The sequence below is a fragment of the Pipra filicauda genome, unplaced genomic scaffold, assembly GCF_003945595.2.
Source record: "Pipra filicauda isolate LSUMZ 115617 unplaced genomic scaffold, ASM394559v2 scaffold214_size1419223_pilon, whole genome shotgun sequence".
Lineage (NCBI taxonomy): Eukaryota > Metazoa > Chordata > Aves > Passeriformes > Pipridae > Pipra > Pipra filicauda.
In genome coordinates, this window is record NW_024104326.1 from 1,147,858 (window position 1) to 1,172,980 (window position 25,123).

The 25,123-nt window shown below is 38.5% G+C and overlaps 1 protein-coding gene across 7 annotated transcripts in view; it reads left to right on the forward strand.

Moving 5' to 3' along the window:
* The window catches only part of LDB3 (LIM domain binding 3), a 122,651-nt gene that overhangs the window by 4,927 nt on the left and 92,601 nt on the right, over nucleotides 1-25,123 (forward strand). For all 7 annotated transcript variants that reach the window (XM_027734620.2, XM_039381161.1, XM_039381157.1 and 4 more), the window contains exon 2: nucleotides 1,510-1,635. In XM_027734620.2, coding sequence (XP_027590421.1) covers nucleotides 1,543-1,635 — 93 coding nt within the window. In that variant the 5' untranslated portion in view covers nucleotides 1,510-1,542. The remainder of the gene's footprint in view (nucleotides 1-1,509; nucleotides 1,636-25,123) is intronic.

Below are 25,123 nucleotides of genomic sequence, written 5' to 3' on the forward strand. Positions count from 1 at the left end.
TCCATTTAAATCCATGTGAAACGCTGTGGTTTAATGTGGATCTCTGGAGAAAAGATATGATGATATGGTTACATGGTTTAGTCTATGCAGAGATTAATTATTCCCTTGTACAAATGGCTTTTCTGACACTGTGAATACTAAACAGACACTGTATTGCTTCACGAATTTGAAAATTATTGACCATTTCCTCAGATAAAGACTGAGTTCCTGGTAGTGTTTGCTCTCTGCCATTTCACCACCAGGAATTTACCGTGTTTTAAGGTAGGTGTACTGGCAGAGTGACCCATTATCAACATTCAAACTGAGCTGCCTCACTCTAGTGCATTGTGTGGTTTTGGTTGTCTTTTGGATCATCAGGGCAGAACTCATGCTTTCCCCCCCCCACACCTTAACATAATGGCAATTTTTTTCTAACCAGAGGATAAAGAAGGATAAATGCTGCAGAGATACAGGAGAGGGCTCCTGGAGTTCCTGCACATATTAATGACTTGAAAGGGGAGAGCAGAAATTTTTTGGTTATATCTGTAGATCTGCCAACAGCTTCTCCCTTTCCCTCATGTCCTCTGCATTTTTGCAATTTCCAATCTAAGGCAGAAATGCTATCCAGCATTACTGAACAAGGGTTGCAGTTTTATGGAAATGCCTAAGAACTGGAATATAAACTATGAAAAAATCAAGGAATAAATTAAGAAAGAGTTGGCTAACTATGTGTATTCTTAGCCTTTCATTTAAGTGTTGTGCCTTTAGAAGACTCGTATTGAAATGACGAGACAGGTATGTAGTGAAACTATGCTTTTGCCACAGAAATTAAATGCTGATTAGAAGTATCTCATGATACATCTTTCTGCATTCAGAGAGAATAAATTTTAATTTTCCCTTGAGAAAGCAAGGGCTGTGGAACCAAGAACCAAACATGAAGTTGTGGGGCCTTTTTGTGATGCTAAAACTTTTTTCAGTTTTACAAACTATTGCAAAGGAAGGTAAACACTTTTTTGGTGCCTTTCCTGCTACGTATTGTAAGATCTCTGTAAAAAGAACTCACCTGTAGTGTATTATATGTTACAATGTAATAAACATGTGCTGAAGCAGAATTTAAAAATGGCTCTGTAGTTGTTAACAGGTTAGTGAAGAGATTTGGGTGTTTGGGATTTTAGCATTGGATTTTATTTGCTTGTTTTATTAAAACGTGTTTTGTCCATAAAGTAACTGGGCAGGACGAGGGGCTTCAGAAGCCTAGAAAGATCTGTCCCCTTCCCTGAGGACTATATTAGATCTCTGAGTCATGAAGTCTTTGCATAGTAGGTGTCTGGTTACAAACCTTTTATGGGCCCTGCTCAGCTGGGATATCAGCATCTGCATTATAGCTCCCATCTATTCTTAGGTGGTATCAGAGCACGACTGAACAGGCAAGGCAGAAAGAGAACTGCTTTCGTTACGTAAAACTCTTCCCTCTTCTCATTCTGTTGTTTTCACACTTCTCTCTGTCCACCCCATCCCTGTGTTCTGCAGTGCCTTGGTGTGGTGTGGTGAAAGCAGCACACAATGGCTTACAGCGTGACTCTGAACGGACCTGGACCATGGGGCTTCCGACTGCAAGGGGGCAAGGACTTCAACATGCCCTTGACCATCTCCAGAGTAAGTGTGCAAAAAACCTTGTTGAGCTTGTTTAGGTTGGAAAATAGCAGTCACATGCACACTCTGACTAGCAAAATAGAGGATCTTTGCACCCAGGTGTGAATCAAGAGAATATAATGTGGACTTTAAATATACCTGTTCAAAGTACAACCTGGCATGGGTAATGCCTCAGGAAGACAGTTCTGGTTAGTATATTTTTATGAATGGCAATACTGTCTCTCTTAAATGAGCAGTTCTATTTTGTACAGTGTTGTCTCTTTTTCTGCTGGTAGGGGCCTCAATGATGCTGTCTATTTGAGGGGAAGGGAGTAGAAGAACTATGAATGAGAATATAGATTATATTTCTAGAAAATAAACATGTGACTGCTTGTAAACTTGTGAAGTCAGGTGTTAAAACTGGACAAAGACAGGGATATGTGTCCCCTCCTGTGAGGGGGTGCAGTAGTTGGATAAAAATTCAATATGTCAAGCAGAAGATTCAGTAGTGCTTAAAATACAGTCTTAAATTATGCAGAAGCCTTCCATTTGCAGCTGACAAACAGCATGTGATTTAATAATTAATTACCTGGTGCATCTGTCAATTACAGATGAGTCCATTTATTTCCTAGCTGCCTTTTCTTCTTGTTCCCCTTAAAGCATTATTTTAAGGTGCTGCACCTGAGTACTCTTATGATCTGAATTAGCTCAGTTTCTTAAAAGTTTTTAACATTGGATGGTTTTCAGGAAACTTGATTTTCCCTTACCTACCTTTCTCTTATCAGATAGTTCCATGTAACTTCTGGTAGCTCCCCTCTCTTTTTTTTTTGTTTTTGTTTTTTTGGGGTTTTTTTGTTTGTTTGTTTTTTTGTTTTCTTCTTTTTGACAGTCTCAAATCTGCTCCAGAATGTTCAGATCTTTTTAGAGAAGTCTTGGTTCCTCCACAAATCACCTGCAGAAGGTTTATTTTGCAGTACAGTGACAAGAGAGGTTACTTACATAACAGTGTTTAAAAGGAATACCAGAATGATTTAATCAGACAAACAAGTGAAATGCAAACAAAAGGTCTGCTCCACTGAAAAAAAAAAAAAAAAAAAAAAAAAAAAAAAAAAAAAAGAAAAAAAGCCACCTACACCACTTTTAAAACTGTATTGGGTTTTTTTCATAATGAAAAAATACAGTCTGTTAAGTTGTGGGTACAAAATTGGTATCTCTGCAACAACTGTGATTCAGAGTCAATCAGTGAGCTTCTGAAATCTTAACTATGCTTTTTCATATTCATCCTGTGAAGCTTTGTATCATTTGATCTCCCTTGTTCTTATGCACATTAGCCCTTTCTCAGAAGACAGAGCTGCATTTACCTTTATTATTAAGGCCTATGATGATGAGAGGAACTTTTGAGAACTCCTTTTGCAGAAACAGTGCAGTAACTGCCAAGAAGGATGTTTGGTCAGTATTATTAAAAGCAAGCAAATAAAAGACAACCTAAAATACCCCCTGCCCACAAAAATAAACTCACTTCATGAACTCAGATTAATTTCACTTGTAAATAGTGTTTCTTTTCCTATCCCACCCAAGGTAAGTACAGAGAGGTGCCAACATATTTCTGCAGGCATTTTCATGACACTTTGCAGCCTGACAGTCATACCTAGAGGCTGTCAGTTGAGGAGCAGGGCTGTGGCACTTGCACTGTGTATGACACAATCAGTAATGAAAAGCCAGTTGTTTCCCAAATAACTCATTGTCTCATATTGTAATTTATTAAAGTGTAAACTCTATGCCCAGAGGCTGTATGATTCTCATGGGGCTTTTGAGACCATATGAGGAGCAGGAGTGAAACTACAATGGCTGAATTCCCAGAGGTGTGGAGGAATTACCTCTTCCCACAGCTGACTGCTTTTCCAGCAGCAGCAGTGTCAGAAAGCACTGCTAAATGTTTTGAACTCTTTCTCAGTGAGGCTCAGCTTTTAGCTGGGACTATTGATTTGGGATGGGACTGGATTTGTATCTTGCCTTATGAGGGGAAAAGCATACATACAAGAATGAACACAGCCACTTTCAGGGATAGTAATGCCTGCTGGTTGTGATGTTTTTAATTGGAACACTGTGTAATACATGGCTTTTGATGGTAATAGTGTATATTTTTCTTTAGCATCTTTCACGTAAATATGTCTCCAAACAGATCCGATATTCCCCTTAATCAGAAATTTGCAGTCATAAGGGAGTTGAGGTGTGAACTTAGCCATAATTGCAATCTTATCATGGGGGAAAAGGAAATCTGTATTTACATTCTCAAGATATTCTTGGGGGGCAATGAAGGGGAAGATAACTGGGAGGAAAATCCCTTTCTTGGAAGAGGCACACAGCTTTAAATGTTGCTAGTGGATGCTGTCCACTTATCTATGGACTGGTTTTGATCCCCGGTTACCCTGAGATGTGACTTTCTATGTGCAAGATGAGTCCTAAACCCCAAACACTTCAAATTAAAGGGTCTTGTAATTGCTTTTACTACCAGATGTGCCACGGCCCTTTTGCCTGTGTAGGTGCAGGGTCCCTCTCTGTGTGCAGACAGGGTGTGCATGCAGACATGCTCATTACACTCCACCTGCCCCCGGGCAATTAGCCTGGCTGTGGGTGGGCCACAGAAAACAAAAAGGATCATCCTTTTTCAGGAAAGCTCTGTGCTCTTCTGTCATGCTACAAGAGAGTTGCTTCTGAGCTCCTGAGGAAGATGATGGCAACAGTTGAACACACTGGGATGGTTCATCCCATCTACTGTATTATGCCAACATGTTTCCAAGGACCTTCCCAAAAGTGGGTGCTAATGTTATGCCATAATGAAACTGGCCCATGCACAGTCATAAAGTGGGCACCCTGGACTTGGAACTAGAGCTGTGGCTTAGCTGTCTGTTCACCTGCACTCTGTAAGCCAGCCCTATACAATTCCCACCCATCTTGCACTTTACCTGAGGACCAGGAGAGAAATCCTGAAGGTCTTTGAAGCCTAGTGATGAAAGCACAATACAAGATTGTGGCATTGCTAATGCTTCTGCTCAGGAAAAATGCTCTTAAAACAGTGGACAAGGAAGGGAATTACTCAGAGCTCTTTGGCACAACAGTTCACTTTAAAAGGGAATCTTTAAAGTAGTGTCTGAGATGCTGTATTTTCTTGCCTTCAGGTAGGTCCAGGTGATCAGCTCATTGCTGAATAGCCAACAGCATAAGACACAGGACTCACAGTCAGTCAGCTGGGTGACAGGTGAAGATGTGTTCCTCTGAAATGGATTGTTCTGCTTATGTGTTCTTTATCTAAAAATAAATGCCTGACTAACATAGTGGGTGGGGACAAGAAAAGAGGAGATAAAAACAAGTAGGGCAGAGTTAAGGCCATTCTGAAGCTTTTACACTCCTTTAACCATGGCATTGGAAAATAATCTGTGAAGATTTTAAGACTATTATTTCAGTCCCCACCCTGCATACCATCCTACCCTCTAGAAAAATCCTGTGATAAGATGTCAAATTCTGTCATGAGATGTCATGGGCAGGTAGCAGAGGTAGAAAAACAGTATTGACAGACTTTTAGTAAAGCTGAGCATCTGTCAGCCCCGCTGAAATGAATGAGACTTGTGGGTTGGTGGCAAAGCTAAGAGCTGTCACCAGTGGCATGATCACACACATAAATCTGGTCTTTCCAAACTGACGTGGGCAGCAAAGCCGTTTATTTTCTCCTACTGCTTGCATGGACTGTCTGGAAGCAAGCAGAATTCATTAATTTTACAGACCTAATCCTCTGTAAGAAGGCTTTTGGACATAGTTAATTATCTAAGTGCTCTGTTGCCATGTTACCTAAGATGGTACAATTGTACGTGGTCGGATGCAATAGCAGAACCTCTCCACGTGTTTCTGAATGTTTATTGCTGAACAGTTAATTTTCTAGTGGGACAGACTGGCTTGCAGGGGATGCAATGAGCTGAAAGGTGTGCAGGAACTATCATCACCTGAGGTAATGGAAATATTATCTAGAACACTGTGGTAACTCATGACTGGTATATTCTTTTTGTGATTATCCATAGTTTTGTATTTCCTAGTAGAGAGGTTTTTTTAGTTGCTTGGGTTCCAAATCAAAAGCCAGAGCCTGAAGCGGAAGGAGATAATGTTTAAACAAAACAAAAGCATTCAAGAACTATTTTTCTTTATTTGATTAAGGGAGGAAAAAGCTGAAATATGATGATGATGTAAGCACAGTGAGGGGAAACAGCAAACACTACTATGAAAAAAATTGAAATAGCTGATCTGTATGCTTATTCTGATACAAGCAGCCTGAAACTGCTCTTTGAGGCTGGGGGAAACCCCTGGTCTAGCATTTTGCAGTCTGTCTCTGCAGGAGCAGGAAGGTTTTTGTCACAGTTGTTAGGCTCTTTCCTTTCATCAGCATCCCTTCCTGATTGCTTCCTGTCCCTCCTCCACTCCCTAGCATACATATGTCAGCCTCTGGCTGTGACTGCCTTTGCTTTAGAGGAGCTGTGTGAGAGTACTCATTTCCTGGGGGCTATTGCATATCAGTGCCTTACAACAGACAAGTGATGGGGGAAGGCAGTCCCTCTATTTTTTTTTTTCTATTCTTGAAAGCAGGGAAACCTCAAATGATCTGGGTCAGGCTCTATGCATTCTGCAACTGTCACTTGGATGGCCATGTGGTGCTGTACATAAATTATAATAAGAATGCAGTTTACCTCTATTGACTGAATTTAACAAGTTCACTTGAAATGCTAATCCCACATCACCTCTGGTGAATCGAACTGCTGAGTTGTCCTGCAGCTACAACTGCAACTTTGAGAGGTGCTTTTTTCATCTCCAAACAGGAAGTCCTTCACAATACCAAAAGCCACAGATTATTGTTTGTAATTGTTGATATTCTACTAAACTAACAGGTAAGTCTCATGTCCTCTGAAAGTCTTCCTCTTTAACTACTATGCAGTAGAGATGTTTCTTTTTTCCCCCCAAAGTTCAAATGACTGAGTCAACTTCTGAGAAGGGAGTGGGCCATTTAATATAATGACTGTCTTATATCTAGATAAACTGTAGTAATTTCTTATGCCTGAGCAGTCACATTCTTCCAATCTTGTTACAGTTTAACTCAAAATAGTTCCTTGTGAGAGGAAAATTAAATACTTCCAGGCTGGCTTTTAAGAACACTTCAAAACTTTCCTATCTCTTTTTTGATAAAACAACTATTCTGGAGGCATCAGCATTTTAATTTGTAGATCACTTCTTGAGCAACAATCACCCTATCTGCAGTTACAGCCTTCTGAATTCTGTTGCATCCAACTATTTGTTATATGTGCAGATGTGTCAGTATCATGAGAGTTCTAGTTGCTTTAGGTGATGTGTTTGCTTTCAAACTAATTTAACAAGCCAATTCTTGTGTGTTTACAGCTACAGTTATCAGAAGTGATTGTATTTCTGGGAGCCCGAACCCTACAAGTAACTCCTCAGGCTCCTGATTTGGTATTGTTTATTTGAGACGTTCCAGTAGTCAGCATCTGTACTATAAATGGCAGATCAGTATACAGGGCATTTGTATGCTAAGATTGCATGTCTAATCAAACACAACAAAATAGCTTTCAGGAAGGATGTGGAGCTAACTACAGCTTTTGGTCAAATGATTTCTCTTTTAAATCAAGTATGTACTTGGAACAGCAAGGCAGCCCCTCTTATCTGTTTGTGTGATTAAAGTAATCACTAAATACTAAGTCCACTGCTGAAGGTCAGGGTATATAAGGAGTATTATGTACTCTGCACAGTGTCTGTGCAAAAATCATCTGGTTAAGGTTGTGTTCTGCAATTCTATCCTTGTTTTGAATTTCAGGAGAAACATTTAGCCCTGTTAGAATATAGGCCAGATTAATATGAGTAATGGCCTGTAGTAGCTGAGGTACTGTCTTAAATGATGTTACATCATCAAACCTGCTGCTCTGGCTGCTCTGACACGTAATACATAACCTGTGGTTGAAGCCTTTTCATTATTTCACCTGCTAAATGCAGCTCTTTTCTTTGGGGTGTGATTGTATCTGAGTCATCAATACTCATGTGGCATTATCCATGAAAAGAGCTCAGTATATGAAATAACAGGGCTGAATGGCAACTCTGCGATTGCCAGTTATAAAGTGACTTTGCAGCTTTCTTCCCTGCAAAAGGAAGGGGAATGTAACCCTTCCTTTGACCAGGAGGCATATGGTGTTAGCTGTGAGAAACTTGGGCCCAAGATTGATAAGAAACTGAGAAGTTCACGAGTGAGGATAACAGTAGTTAGTGTAGTTTTATGGAGGAGGAGCAGAAGGTTTCTTAACCTAAGGAAACAGATCCACAACTCAAATGGGTTATGTTCCTTTTTCTCTTTTTTTAACATTTAACAGTGTTCCCTAGCAACCGGATAGTCTGGTCTGACAAATTGCTCAGCTTTTGGCCTAGAGTTTATTTATTGGAGAATGCAGTTCATGTAGTATTTCAGGAAGTCTTCAGATTTACAGGATTATTATTAAAGTTAATAATTTTGCAGATCTTTTAGAACCAGTAAACACATCAGGAAGTAACAATTAAATTCTGAATTTAAAGCTGCTGAACTGTTAGTGCTTTATAATTAAAATGCACAATAAGCTTTTTTTCAGGTAGAACTTTTTATTAGTGTCTGATGTCTGAACTCTGTAAATGACTGTCTTAATAACACAGCAGATAACTGTCATTAGCTCCATTCTGAATGCATTATTGCTAAATGTTCTCCAGCAAGTGGAACACAAAGAGAAATTAGCTCTGCAAATATGTTAACATTAACTCTCTATTCTAGCAGCAGCAGTTCTCATCTGGTCGCTCTTGTTATCTAATGAGTAGCATAAAGTGTATGTTATTTTATAACTATCTAAAATGTGGGTATTTAAAAAGAAAACAACAACTCAAACCTTGATTAGCACTGTGAAAGTATGAAAATGCTGTACAAAATGGAATGGCCTTCACCGTAATCTAGATTCCACGATGGATTTGGAGCTAGCTGAGAGCACAATTTCATGTAGCTGATCTGTATGTAACTAGAAATTTCTGCACATAGATACCTGAGGTGCCATCATTTTAATGCCTAATATAACATTAAATGGTGTCCAATATAACATGAGATACTGCTCTTCTTTTTTCGCTGATTTTAATTGCAAGATTAGCCCGATGATCAATGTGTAGGTAAATTATTAATCCTCATTAAAGATCATGAGAAGGGAAGAGGAAGGAGGGAAATTTCTGCTGAACATGGTAAAAAATCAATTGCAACTGCAAGCCTTGAGGAGATAAATGAATTTAAAACATTGTCCGGCAATGTCAGCAGTAGTATGTTGAAATGAGTAATGCTAATTGAAAAAGAATGGCTTATATACAGCATGTTAAAGAGCTGTTTCTTCTGTACCAGTGTAATTAAAGCCTTAATAAAAAGCTTACCTGAGAACAAAATCTCAGAAGAGGCTTTTTGTTACAGTTGTCTATATTCCTAAATCCTAATTTGATAAAAGTAAGGTATGACATTTCATAAATGGTGTTTCATACAGAATTTCATTCTTGCTGGTACTGAGTGAGGACAAAGCCTGCTGTTCAGGCACATTGTGTTGACCCATAATTTACATTAGATATTTAAAATCAAACAGATATCACCTGTCAAAATGTGCTACATAGCTGATGATTAAAAAAGTTTATTTTACTTAGCAGCTATCATAACCTCAGGCCCTAAAAGAAATAAAGCTTGATTATATGAAGCTGGCTCTGAAACTCAATTCAGCCTTACTGTTGGATATCCTTTGGAAACAGTTCTAAAAACTTCCATGTTTTTCAGACCAATGAAGAGTATAATATTTCTCCCAAATGTAAAGCCGTTTGTGTTCTTCTGAGAGATTTTCAGGGAAAAGAGAACCCAATAAACAGGGAGAAGAAAGTGTCTGGAATGAAATACCCTGAAAAAAATGCATTTTTAGCTTACGAATGGCTCCAGATGACATCTTGAATGGGCTTCATACAAGGTGACTCCTCTTTCTATTAGTGGTGGCTAGAAGCCATTTTCCCAAAAAGTCAATGAGATCTTGCTCTTCTTTTAGGAAGATCTAATGGGTCAAATGTCTAACGGCATGCAAATCCCCTGACAAGGGTAGAGTTACTTTCTGCACCTCCCACATGCGTGGCTGGTGTTGTGATCATCTGTGCCACAGGTGTTCAGTGCCTGGACACTGCATAAATAGGTTTTAACCTTTCTCCAAAATCCTTCAAAATAAACTTGATTTGTGGCAATGGCAGCTGAGGATTAGGAGGAACATAGCCTTTCATATGTTCCCACCATACTCCCACCTTTCCCTTGCTCAGAGTCCAAATTCCAGCCACTGGACTATTTTGGCCCCCTTGCCTCTCTTGCTTAGCCATACAGATATAACCACTTATTATTATTAAAAGTAACAGGCTTAATGACACATGCTTGCTATAAACAACTGATGGCTTCTCAGTTTAAAGCCAGCATTAGTGACAATTAGTCTTTGTGGCGTGAATAAAAATATTTGTAGTGCATTGTAGTACTTACTATACCTGGTTAGGGTGCCACGTACACTCTTGAGAAGCCTCTGTGGGACTCTCATGCTATATTTAAAGCATCCTGTAACTTAGGAAGCTATTTTGAATTGGAAGCTATGCTACATTTACCTCAAGCTTCTGGAATGGGACATCGTATCCAAAACTCCAAAAATACTACGTGTAACCCCAGATTCCGGTACCTAGTGCCAAATTGGAATGCTCTGGTATTAGGATGAATTTGGGTTGCCTTTTCTTGATCCTGAGGGCCACTGGGACCGTCCTGCTCTATTTGAGAATGTCAGCATTCTCTCCTTACCTAGTCATAGCTGGTTCAAAAATGGCCAAGGGCAGTTGGTACTATGTCAGGTGTTTAAAAAACAAATAGGCAGCCAAAACAAGATGTTCTTTTTCATCAGCATTGGCTAACTTTAACTGTTGTAGGAAATAAATGGATAGTCTTTCTGCTAATTTTTTTTTACAGGAACTGCAAAATACAAGTACCTTCCCAACCTACTGTCACAACTGCTTTCCTGTCTAAAAGATCCTTATCTCACTTGTTTGCTTAAATTATCTAACAAATTATTCAAGATAAAATCCGTTTGTCAACTGCATGGGGTGGGATGGGTCAGGATCTCTCTATTAAATGTGTGCTTTGCTTTCTTGATGACAAGAAGTGGTCAGCAATCTGTAAGCATCATAGATTGTGTGAAAAACAAACCAAACCTATTTGAACAGCAATCTCTTCTCAGTTTAATTGCCTGCTGCTCGGTACTGCTTCTTTTCAGTGCAACACTTCTCAAAATGCAGAGTGTGCTGTTTTGGCACATAGTTGTCTCAGGATGAGTGTGCAGAGCTGTGGGTAGCAGAGTGTTGACACCTGACAGGAAGACGGAGCAGATTATTGGGGTGCCAGAATTGTTTGGCTGTTTCATCTCTTCTGAGGGGGGCATTGTCCCACCCCTGAGAACTGTGTGCCTTGGTTGCAGCAGTCAGCTGCAAGGACAAGTACTGATACTGCCGTGGTCATGTGGGAGACCTCTAACGTTGGCTCTTGGCATTCGTCCTCACTCCATGTGGGATGGTTCTCTGCTGTCTCCTCCTTCCATATGCCTGGGATGTGGCCTTCCTCCCCTGCCTGCCTTCCCTTGCGCTACTCCCACACTTTCTATCTCATCAAAGTCTGCTATCCTTTCCTTGCTCCCAGCTTTCCATGATGTTCAGATTAAGTGCACTGAGGGTGGAGGAGCAAAGAGATGAAGACAGCATTTGGAAAGTGAAAGTTGTAGACCCTTCCACGGGGTGTTAAAATTTCTTATAGAACAGTAAAGGGAAAGGAAGAATATGCAGGTTGTACATGTAGATGTGCAGGAAGGAGCTGGCTAAATATGGGACCTCATGGAAGTTCATAACTTCTCTGTGTGGAGCTGTGGAGTTTCCTGTTTCTCTGATTACATGTGTTGCTGTATTAAATAGTCTTCTTTAGCCTGTGTTGAGGAACTCACGCTGTAACTAATATCAATATAAATTCTGTGTTGAGAATATCTGCTCTGAGCATTCCTGGAAGATACTTTCTTCCCTTTACAGTCACACATCCTATAGTCCACAAAAGGATGCTTTTGTCCTGCTCATCAGTAATTCTCTTTTCCTATGTATCTGTGCTTAAGTTTCTGCAGAGCTTTGCTTCCTCACCCTGCAAAATATAATTTTAGAATGTAATCTCCAACTTCTTATGTGAAGAAAATATGCTGAACATAGTAAGACGTATTACTTCTTTTTCAAAAAAAAATAAAATAAAAATACAAGCAGATATTGATTATGAGCAAGTTCTTCATGGCAAAACATGGGAATATGTGCATCATTTCCAAGCCCATGTTGTACCTTCTGAGGCTAACATCACTTGCTTGATTAAATTTCTAGAAAACATTCTTTAGATGACCTAAAGAAGTAGACAAGTGGATAAAAGAGTTTTTAAAAAAATTCCACCCTGTGGAGTAACAGAAACAACAAGCTTTTGTGGAAAATGTGCCTTGTGAAGATGTGTGTGTGTGTCCTAAATGGCAATGGACAGAGCCCCAGTGACTCACATCAAAAAGTCTGGATCTTCAACTCATATAGATCTAGTATTCCTTTTTTTATACAACATGATTCTGTGTTTTTTAGCTTTGGGAATCAGAGATGAATAAAGTGGAGCGGGGTGGGAGCAGAATAAACCTGTAAGATTTAGAGAATTTGTGAATTAATTCAGTTTTAATTTCAAATCAGTTTTATCTAGACCTAATTCTAATTCCTTTTCTAGGAAGGATGAGAAGATGTCTAAGGATTGATGATTTGCATGAACAGGGTTGCTCTCTAGAAGAATGTGAAGTGGGTTTGGTTTTTTCCCGAGTGTGTGTGACTTGCCATGGAGGTTATCCCAGCTTGTGGGAACATTCCTGGCCTAAAAAAAGTGATCATCACTTCCACAATATTGAAGACATATTTGCAGTATGATTGACAAGATGAGGAGGTGGTATATAATTTCTTGGCATGTCAAGGGACTGGCAGCGAATGAAACCAAAACTAGAACTTAGCTGCTTTATTTATCCCTTGAACAGATGCAGTGCAAGCAGCTGCAGTAAGATCTTTTATACATTCCACCCACAATTCCCTGGAGTTCATGTGTCCTAAAGACAACCTGGAAAAGGAGGCAGGACATTCTCTTGTACAGTATTATATTTTATAAGTACAGTGTGAGATGCTGATCCTTCTCATGGGGAAAGAATTCCAAGCTGGATCTGAGTTTCATGCCATTTGATGATATGAGTAGATGTCTTTTGCCACTCAGAGCATTTAGCTCAAACACTTAATTTGGGCTCTAACCTTTTTGGTTTATTAAAACTCTTTATAGACCAGGAAACAGCATAAATAAGTAGTTTTATTGTAATTTAACACTGATTTGCCTTATTAACTGGACATTTGATTAGTTGTATCTGAGGAAAGCATCACTAAGAGGACTGGTAAACAATACTACTTGTTTTGTCTCCATTAGGTCTTGATCCTCCTCCACTGGTTTTGCAGAGATTGGATTGGGTTCCCATATTAAATGCACCTCCCAGCTCAGGAGACCAGGGAAGAGCCCTTGCCATGTAGTTGATTGTTTGGCCTCTTTGTTCAATGTGTGGATAAAGGGTTTAGGTATAAACTTTCCTTGTTGGCACTTAATTTTAGAACATCCACAGTGAATGTTCTGGCCTGGATGCCACAAGGCTTTAGTTTTACTCTTCCCATAAAGTATCTGCTCTTGGCTACTGTCTGAGGAGAGACTATCTGGCCCATACATCCACACTAGTGTGAGACTGCCCTGGGATATACTAATACTGTAAAAAGATATTTAGAAAATACTCTCTAAAATATTGTCTTTTTTCCACAGCAGAGAACCCAATTTTAAAGTAGCAAAATATGGATCAGGAACTATTGAACAAAGCCCCTAAGTTGCCAAAGTCATTCTGAAAATAGAGGGTACGTGCCATCCTCTGAAGCTGTTCATACCTTCCCACCATTGCAGCAACGACATTAATGTGATACTCAGTAAAAATTAGTTTTCTCAGTGTGTCATAAGAGAAAAGCATTTTTCTGGCTCAGTTCTAACACCTTAAAATTGGTGATGGTGACCACCTTGAAATGGTGAAGTTGAAACATCTAATTGTTTAATACTTATTTGAATATTTTCATATATTTATTGAGTAAAGCCACAATATTAAAAGCTCCAAATCTGTATGTTCATTAGTCTTTAAAAAAAAAAATTAAAAGCATGTTTGTTTAGAAAGATACCAAATCCTGAGAAGAGATGAAAAATGCAGTGACTTGCAACGTCCTTAATACATTTTTAGTTGAACTTAGTTTTACATTTTTGGTTGGAATGCAAGAAGTGTTCTCCCCATTTTCCCTCCTGAGTGGGATTTTCCCTCACTGCCTGTGACCTGTGTATTTATTTTTGGATACAAATGGCCTATGGAAAAATCTCTCCTGCTTATTTTTTTGGGTACACCTGTGATGAACAGGTACTCTTGATTATATATATGCATATAATAATATATGTAGCTTTTCTCTGTCATATGATACACCATGACTTGCACTTTACCTAGTTTATCTTGCTTTGATACCAGAATAAGTAAAAATCTAGGCTTTTTTGATGGTATCTTTTTACTTTTTGTCCAGTTTCATTCCTTTAGTATGCAAGAACAGGGAGACTTGAATTTTCCTCCCAACTGTAGGGCTTTGTTTCCTTTTGCTAATGTTTTCATATGCCTCACCTATTTAGACAAAAGTTTTGATGGCTGTGGGTGTTTTCTTTTTTGGATGAATTTGCAAAACTTGTCCAGCAGGCTCAGCATTTCCAGCTGAACTTTGGGCACCAAGGACAAGCAGCCACTGGTTTGGCTGTGCCTTTTGACACTTTCTTCCTCTGCTGACTTGTATCACTTTGTAGTGCAAGTAGGTTGCACCGTGACAGCCCTCAATTGACTTAGATAACACAACAGAGGGAGTGCCATGGCCTCATGTTTAAGGAGAGCTGCCTATAGGCTGCACTTAAAAATTGATAATATGAATTTTAACCTCTGCTTAGCTTTGAAATACATCTTTTGCTTCCTGTAATTGTTGACCTTTTTTGAAGTGTGTTGTCTTTTTCTTTTCTGTTCTTACCTCTGACACATTCATCATCTGTTTTTTATAGCTAATTTTCATTGCAAAGACTAGTGAGAGAGACTAGGACAGAACTTTGTTTTTTTGATTAAAATATACATTTTCCATTTTGTGATATGAGAAGACCATGTTCAAGGTATCCTTCTTGTTGGCTTCACTCCAGCCTACTGTTATCCATATTCTCAGCGTACATGTAACTGGTTCTATCCTCTCAGTAGAAACCAAAGTAACTACAAGACTGAACGAATACTAGGAATGTAAGCATATAATTGGAGATAGTAAGGCTGTTAGGAAGCATTGTATATAAGGCTGGATATCTAGGATGCATGTGGAAATGACTGGTAATTTTTTCGTTTGCCATCTCTCACTATCAAAACATTTGGCAATATTCTGCTAGGAGTGGGATGATATTTTGAGATTTAAGTCTGGATTAAGTAATGTCTAGAGAAAGGCCAGGGTCAAGTCTGGCAGGAGGGAGAGCACTCTAAGCCTGTGCACTGGCATGGGACCACAGGAAAGAAGTTTGAAGTCTTGCCTGGCAATTGTCCTTCTGTAACAGTCCTGTTGTTCTGATGAACACAAGATTAATCTACTGTAATTTAAACAAGGAAGTTGGAGAATAAATAGTCCTGCTTCCACTCCGGTGCTTGCTCACAATATTTACATTGGTGTTTAAAACAAACATAATTTATTTTGTGTTGCTCTATATGTTATGTTAAATACATTCTGGTGCTGGCAACAGGAAGAGACGTTCCCCAGTAGGGGTAAAAAGCCCAACAACCAAGTAAAAAATCCTAAAAGTAAATTCCTAATACTGTGAGAAATTATTGGACCTGTAAAGAACCAAAACTATCCAAGTAATAAAAGTTTAGATAGAATATAATTAAAGAATTCTTTGGGGTTTGGATATTTCAGACTGAGTACTAAGTTACTGTGACATGCCCAATTCCCAATGTCAAATCTTGTCTTCTTCCCCCCCCTCCTTCAGTTTTATCAAAGTATGAAAGTCTTGACTGAGTGAGATGCTATTGTTGGCAAGCCTTTGATGGACACTCCTGGAATTTCATTGCAGGAGCCATGACTTCTGTTTTATCTGAAATCTCACTGGCTCTTGATGACAGACAAACTCTGTTTTTAGCATTGCACTGAAGGTCAGGCAAATGACTAGTTTCCAAATAGAGTAACTGAAGATACTGGAACAGATTTATTCCTGGTATAATTCCACTAGTTCTACGAAGTTACAGGGGAAGTATATTTGTCAAGAGAGCCTTATGAGTTGAAGGATAATACTGCTGCTCTCAATAACTTGTGGATAAAAGGAGCTTGGAAAAATACTATTTAATGTAACATTAAAATTCCTTCTGTAAGAGAAATTCTACACTTACTAAGATAAGAATAATGTTTTTAGCTGGTATAAACCAGTATAACTTCATTAAGGAGACCGACCACCATAGAATGTAGTACTTTTTCTGATATCAGAGAATGCAGCTCTAGATTTTTAATTACAGATGAGGTTGAGGTTTTCTAGGTGTGTAAATATTTTAGGGCTAATCTAGGAAAGTTAGACACTACATAGGCTGCTTTCCTAGTGGCATTTAGGATGGTTCCATTATTTTTACAGATCTTTAATTTTGGCTACAGTTTTGGCCCACCTCAAGTCCGTAAACTGACTATCAAGCGGACTGGTTAGATATTTCATTTCATTTTTGCAAGTTATCTGTGACCTTAATTCATACAGAAAGCAAAAATTGATTTTGCAGATGGGTCAAGAAAATGAAAACTAGATACTGTTGTACCATTGCTTGGGTATTAGTAAAGGAATAATCTACATCTTTATAGAATGACATTGCAAAGGCCAAAACTACTAGAACTGCTTTGTTAAAGGGGATTGGCCAGTCTGGGTTGGGCACATAAAGTCATAGATGCAGAGAGATCCTATGATTGTAAAAAGCTGTCACATTCTATGCCACTTTGTGCCTGAAGGACTAGGAGTACATTGGTTACTGACATCCTGTGACACTGGGAGTTGACACAAACATTTAAGATTTAATTTTTTCGAAGAGGACATTGTCAAGAATGAGAAATAAACATAAACTGTGTTTACATTTTGTAAAACAGATGCAAGTATAAGCTTTACAGTTCTTTGGCAGAAATGTATCCCTTAAAGCTCAAACTGCATGCTTTAGTACTTTGGTTGTACTTTCCCCAAAGGGTTACACTTCAGTGAGCTTTTCCCTTAGAGGTGTCAAAATGTTTCTTTAATGACAGATACTCTGATGATCATGAAGTACAAAGAACTGTTGCCATCACAAGGCAGGATTTCTTCAAATTTAGTCAGCTTTGACGCTAATGCTGTACCCTGAAGGCTCCACTTTTCCAAACCATTCACAACATATGCTCTTTTTAAATCCATCAAACAATCCTGCACTCATTCTATACCCTACGTTCTAATGTCAAAGCAAATCTATGTTCTGCTTGTGGCACCTGCTGTGGCACATACTTCAGCTACTTTAGGGTAGTACTAAGCATACCACCATACTTAAAGTCCTGTCAACATAGCTGTGATAAAGACCCTTTGGAAAATGTATAGCTTCACCCTAAAATAATCATTTATCATAACTCATAAGGGAGAATTAATTGGCATTTAGTACTTGTAATAATATGGATTAGTGCCCTTCATGAACAGGGCCATGTAGAAAAGTACAGGCCTCCTAGAGGTGTCCTTTCATTTTTAACAAGGCAAAACAATTTCTATTGCAAATAAACTCCACTTTTAAAAACATACTTAAGATAGTAAATATATTGGCAAGCGTTGTTGCACTGAATACTCTTAAGCCAGGCTTTAGCAATGTCAATCTGTATTACTAAATACTGAAAAGACTATCATAGCTTAACTTACAAGTTTATGTTAAAAATAGATTAAACTTTTTTTCCTTTACTAACATCAACATAGTTCAAATGATGGGTTAACAAAGTGCTATATTGTAATATTGCTGTCCACTATGGAAATACCTGTGCCATGAACTGATAAATTCTTTGTCTATAGCTCATGCAAAAACATACAGACCCCTCAAACTCTTTGGTGTATTAACATATTATGACTGGATTTGAGAGTATGCACTATCTACACATGGATCATGTTTCCCAGTTGATTGTTATATCCATTACATAAAGCTAGAAAGAGAAATAGAAGATGTTTTAAGAGGGAAAAAGTTACTTTCTTAGTATTGACTCATGTTTATCTCAGAAGTTTCTGTACTCATCCTTTCTTCTCATTGAGATGTGTACAACTCTGAAATCCAGTCTCTTCTAAATCCATTATATGTTGGGGTTTTTTTTAAATGGATTTCTGTGCTTCCTAGATTTGTCATGACAAGGAGTTGCTTAACTGAACTACAGATAAATGTAGATGGATCCTTTTGATTCTGTGGACATTCTCCTGACTTTCTCCTACTAACATGGGCTTGTTGTCTGCATTCTGCCAACACAGGCACTTTGAAACTTTAATTTCTGTGATTTAAGCTTATTTGTCACTCAAAAGATTGCAAAGATGATGTGTGCTTTGGGTGTTTGCCTCCTGGAGCAGAAAAGGACTCTCTGGTACAAAGAGGAAGGTGTGCTACTCTTTGACTTTGCAAGATGGCAAGTTACATGTGAGTCCTGACAGCTCTTTTGTGAAGTGTTTGCTGTGGCCCCAGCCACAGTCATTAGAGAGGGGCTCCCAAATGTAAGGGTGACATGGACTTACAAGCTGTTACTTTTGATAAGAAGAGCAGGGAAGTTGCTCTTTGGGACAGAAGGAAATGGGGACAGGAGCACCAGGCTGCCTGCTTTCCTTAATTTTACTTCTGTACTCATAAAAGTGTAGAGGGAATAAAGAGCTTTTAGAACCTTATTGTAAATTAAAGGTATGTTTTCCAAATGTTATTTGAGAAGAAATCATTTATATTTTGCCCGAGGTGAAAAATGAAAACTCTGATTTACCACTGCCAGGCAGTTTATGAAGGCATTTGTAGTGCAAAGCAGTTAAAAGAGAAACTGAAGTATTTGCATTTGCACTGAAGAGAATAAATTTGTCCAAAGTAGTGGGAAATTGGAACCATAATATTTTTGCTGTGCAAAAGCTTTATTTCTAATGTGTTGATAGGACAGCAAAATAAAATCCCAAGAGATGTCTGGTTCTCCAAAGCAAACAGGCTGGGGTCACAGGAAGAATATGCACGATGGAATTAATTTTCTGCATGAGACTCCTTGAGTCATGAACTTTAACAACAGCTTGATTCACACCTTACTTGGGGAAGGTATTTGTAATGATGCTGTTTCAAAAGCTGTTAGTCTTAGAGCAGTTCACTTCTTTGCCCTTCCTTCCTTAGTAAGATGTAACCACTTTTGGTATTCAAACTTTCAGTTCTCCATTCTTTTTCTTTTTGCTTTTTTTCCCTGATAGTTGATTATCAGTGTCCCTACTAATACAAGCACAAGACTTTCTAATTCCACGCTGATATACCACAAACAGCACACACACGGCCTTCTTATCAGTTTTTACATAAGATGGGCATGACTTCATGTCATATCTGAGTTGCAGCCAGCAAAAGCTTAGCCTGAAAGGCTGGTGCTTTTTTGCCTCTGGATGATTGCATTGCACATTCTTACAGGGTCATGCATGTTAAAAAAGGATGAGGGGCCTCCAGAGAGACGTGATCAACACCTTATTGTCTGTGGAGCTTTTACCTCTGCACCATCACTGCAAATCTCTTCACAGAGGCTGCAACAGATGCCAGAATTACTGTCTAGACTGAAGAGCAACGTAGCATAGAGCTTGAAATGCGTGCTTTCATGGCAATTCTGTTTTTCTTTGGTATTCACACAGAGCAGCAAATGAGATGATTTTAAATGTTTTGAAGTAGAGAGTGTCTTGGTCTTCTCTGACACAGCCAGAAAGTTGTAAAATAAGTTTTCTCTTCTTATTGTGTCTCAATTGCTCTGGGTTTTTTCTGTTTGAATTTTTATTAGGAACTCATTTTAATGCCTGTATGCTTTATTTATACGAGTCTTCTGTGTCATTTGCCCAAAATATTGCCTGATGTCTTGCTTGTCACTGTGAAACATGCTGATTCTTTACTTGTAGTGCTTATATTACCCTGAAGTACAGAGACAGGGAGGGTCTAAGCCACTTTAAACTCAGCACTGGCCACATGTGGAAGAGGCTTCAATGCCTCACTGTTTAAACCAGAGAATTTCCTCAGATCTCTGGTGTGTCCCTTCATCAGAGAAGACAGATAGCTAGATGAGTCTAGGTTTACTTTTACATTTTCTCTGTGTGGTTGATACATACAGCTTTAATATCAGCTACAGTTTATGCTTAACATTTTCCTCTACAGCCTTGTGAGTGTCTCCAATTTGATAATAAAATTTTGCTGGTAAAATGATATTTCCAGTTGTGACTCAATGTTGAGGCTGAATAATAGGAGTCTTTTTCTAGTTCTTACTTTGGATAGCTCTTGAAGAATAGCATCATTATGAAATAATTGCTTTCTAGATATAGAATAGGAGGTTAATGTCACTGTGTGGAATAGAAATTACTTTTACTTGAATGTGTACTGCACTGGCTATGACCCAGAAGACTCATTGGTATGATCTGGACTTATTAAGGAGCCCTTTTCTGAGGATTTTATGTTGGAGATACGCAGGAAATGGAAGCAGAAGATAGAGGGTGAATTTTTTTCAATCCTGACAAAAACGCAGAGGGGAAGGCCATTCAGAAGAAAATGCCTTTCACCAGCTGAGAAAAACAGATGGACATAATACATGGTACTATTTAAAATATTTCTACTAAAATTTTGGGAGCATCTTTGGATTTTATTAGGCAGTTTCATGTAAAATGCATATGCTGCTCCCATATCATATACATATGCAATCTTATAGCCTCTTCAAGGGCTGCAGAATTCTATAAATAGAAGACCCATTCTAGGATAAAGAGAGACTACTAATACAGCTCTTTCTGCCCCAGGAATCTCCCCAGCTGCCAAATAATCATCCAAGCATTCTTAATTTTCATCTATTTCCACTTCCTGGTATCTGAAGTAAAAGCCTCCTGTTTGTTAAATAGGTGCATATTCACTCTGCAAAATGGTTTCTGCTGCCATTGCAGTTGTTACAGTGTTGATGTTGGTCACATCAAAGTTCCATCACTGGCAGTTTTAAATATTTTCTCTGCAAATGTGTTTAATGAGACTAAGCAATGTTACTGAACAAGATGCTGTGAGAGAAGAAAGGATGTAAGAAAAAGGATACAGATGAAAAATAAAACTAGGGAGAGTGGGAGCCAGTCATCCACTTCGTAATCTCCTGATTGAAGAGGCTTTAGAGAAACTTGGCCAAGATCAAGCTTTGACAACATATCAAAACTCCAAAACGCCTACAAATTTTGTTTGCACGTGGGTGCACAGCTCTGAAAAATGTCACTGTAAATATAACTGCCTAGAACAGAGAACTTTCCTAATTCCATCAGTCATAATTCTGGCTGAATCTGAGATTTGTATGCTGGTATTAGGGAATACATCCATCTTCTTTAAAGACATTTTTTCTTTATGCAGTCCAAAATGTCACTTTAATTTAGCCATTCAGATGCTTGCTTGATGACAAAATACAGTGATGAAGCTCATTGTCCTGCAGTTTAACTAAGTCCTCATTTGAGATCAAAGTGGAGGGTTAACTTTTTTCCTGTGTTCCTTTCATTCCTCATTTGTATCAGGCAAATAATGGTTTCACCAGCAGCAGGAATCCTTATTAAAGTAACTGTCATATTTTCTCGTCTATACAATCCATTGTTTAGCAATTCTTTTGGTGCCAGATGAAGGGAAAAAGACAAACTGGACACAGAAAGGCAGACCACCTTAGACCTTCTGAAATTCTTTCTTGGTCAAACAACAACTTTCCTGCTGCCTCTCCCAAACCAATTATTTTGACATGCTCCATTGCAGAAGTTAGTGTCTAACGCAGCCAAGGAAAACACTGCTAAGGCAAATTCTGAACTTGATTGCATTCCTTCCAAGGACTTAAATAGATGCCCTGTGAACATTTATTCCTTAACAAAATATGCAACCAGATTATCATAATTAGCATATTTGCCCTGGATCAGGCGAGGAAAATTCCTAATTTGGACATGCAGAGTTTAGAAACAAATTGTGACTAGGTGTGTAGCTCATTCCAGCCTCTGCTTGCAGTGCAGAGGAAAGTGTCTGCAGTTATCACTGAGAAATTAAAGATAAAAGTACAGGTTTGAAATGGAAGTGAAGCACTTCCTTCAGAATAATTCTGTTACTTCTCCATAAGTTGAACAGCCTGATGATCCATAAGGAGCAATGCTCTGAACTGAGGATGAACAAGTGTCTTAAACTAAGAATCAGGACCATATTCAGCTCTATAAAGCCTAGCTAAGTATAAAAAGCCAGCTAATTATGATTTTCACACAATTTATGCACCTAACCTTTGTTGCCTGAGAATGTTTATTAGATACAAATGTCCAAGCCATTTTGGAAAATCCACACTAAGTTCCTAAACCATTGATCATGCTGCCAGACTGGTAGAAATCTTACATTCACTGTTATTTCAAAGTATAGTTAATCACTTGAAAGAAATAGGAATGTAAAGAGGAGTGAGAGTTGGAGGAGTATATGTAGACAGCAGACTTCAAGGCCTTCCCTGAAACACTCCATTAAAACCTGCATGCTCTGGAAGAAAAATCCTGCCATATCTTGGTGCTGCTTACACCAATAAATGGTGAACACCAAACCTAGATGAGGAAAGAAGCAGAGTACCCAGAAAGGAATTGGCAGTAACATTCCTCCCCAAGTAAAAAGGTAAAAGTATCCCTAACCAGCAATATCAGTGTCACGGGCAGATCTGCAGGCTATGTTTTGCAGGGGCCTTTGGGTTTGGCAGAAGGTGTTCATTCACAACTGATGGGGGCCTCTCTGTAGTTAAAACAATGGAGGTTTTTGATTGAAGCCTCTGAAATGTAGTACAAAATAAAGTTGAAGAATGTATTAAGTTCCCATGGAACTGAAAGCTTTCCAGCCCTCACCTGTTGATCACCAGGGTGAGCAGCACAGAAGGTGAAAGGGTGTCCACAGCAACATGTCTGCTGGGTAGGAAATACTGATTCTCTTCCTGCCTTCATACTTTCTTTCAAGTGCCAGTTACTGATCATAGTCTTTGCACATTGAAATCCCCCTCCACACACACCTGTGCTGGGTAACTCCTTGGGGAATTCAAAACATGTAATCACAAACAGCACTGTAAAAGATAAAAATGAAACCCCCATTAGCTTATCCAAAGATAATTAAGGCTGCTCGAACTATGCACTCTGCTGAATTAGGAATCACAAGATGACAGACTCCTGCCTTTCTCTGGAATGAGAATTCCCCAAGAACAGCTTTCCTTGTAGTTGTTGGGAATTTCTGAATCAAGTTTCAGCCCCAAACTTGGGCATAAAAATGGAAGCCGTGGTGCGGTGAAGATGAGTGGCATTGTTTGGATCTTCATTTTAAATGAAGAGCCATTTACCATAGGGAAATACTAACTAGCTGAGGTCTTTAATTTCTTAAAGCTCTTTTTAAACAACCTTCTAAATCTGCTTATGTTTTCTCAAGTTTATAGGACATTCTTGTTGAAACCTTATTTTAATACACCATTCTTGATGTTGTATTTTCTTAACCTAGCAGTATTTTCAGTTGTACCTTTCAGGATGTGTTGGCTTACATACAATAATGATGTTTAATGAAGACTTTCTGTAAATTTTCGGAACATAATCTCTTTGTCTTTTGTGTAATTTTTTTGCAAAAGATTTTTACTTCAGATTCTCCCTGGGAAATAGTGCAGGTTGGGAAGGGGAGCTGATGAAGCAGTACTCTATGAGGGAAGAAGACTGTCAGTCCAGGTTACCTTTGTGTATAGCACACCCATCTGATCTGACTTCTTTTTGACCAGAAATTAAACAAGCATTAGGAATTGAACCAAAAATTATCTTTCTCAATAAGTGATTCTTTTTCCATTTTAGTACTTTGACTCTTTTTTTTTGAGTCTGAAATAGCCTTTAGCTACAGACAGTACTGGTGTCCTACAACATTTCATTTCTATTGTTTTATTTTGTCTGTAAACAGAAAGCCTTTCTAAACTCATATAAAAGTTTGTTATTGTAGAGTTATGGAAAATACTCTAGTATTTGCAAAAAAACTGCAGAAAACCACATTTTGAAAACTTGTCAGCTTAATACTGCCATGTGCCCTGAAGCCACTGAGAGATGTGCAGGAAGATACTGCATTTATGCAACACAGGATTATAAAGCTCATTGGTGCAAAATTCAATTAGAGGAATGCTCAATAAAACCATATATGTCACTGGCTGGTACTTTATCAAGTAAAATTGTGTGTGTGTGTTGTTATACTCTGCAAGCTTTCAGTGGGAAATCTTTGAAGATTGCTTTACTCACTACTGTAATGGGTTAAAACACTCAAAACCAGCATTGGCATCATCATACTATCAATAAAGTTCAATCCTCTGAACCCTCCTCAAGGATGCTTTTAAAGAATTTAGAAAAACAAGATCCTTCCTTTTTTAAAATTCAGATTGTGCTGCTTCAACATAACAATCTACAGCATAATAGGATTACCCTTTTAGATTTGAGATTATATCATTATGTTCAGATTACTTCCTCTTAAACAAATGTGGCTCCTGTGGCTTCCTAAGGGAAGTGGCCTCTTTGTGTTCAAATGAAAAGCTAGGAAAACAAAGTTTAAGCCATTACATTTTAACAGGTAAAAGAACTATCCTCAGTCTCTCTAACTTCCCAAGCTTCCTGAAACATCCAGCAGTGTAGGTACCTGTTATATGCATCAAGATTGTATTTTACTTGCTCCATCTTTAAATTTCCAAGGTTCCTGCTGGGATACCTGGGAGAATGTCATGTTATGCACTAAATGTGACACAGCATATTACAGAACAAATTGGCATTACACTTTCTTAGGGGAACTTTCCTTCTATTCTTTTTTATTAACTTTGATCTTGAAAAGAATTCTTCACTCTCAGAAGTTTGAAGCTTGTGCTTTTGTTTATTCCCTCACAGAGCATGGATGATTGCTACAGGTACAGAACAGTTACTCTTGTGGATAAAGCAAGTGTTTAATGAGTAATTGCTGATATTTGCTGACTGGTTAATGCTGGGCCTTCCAACTGGACC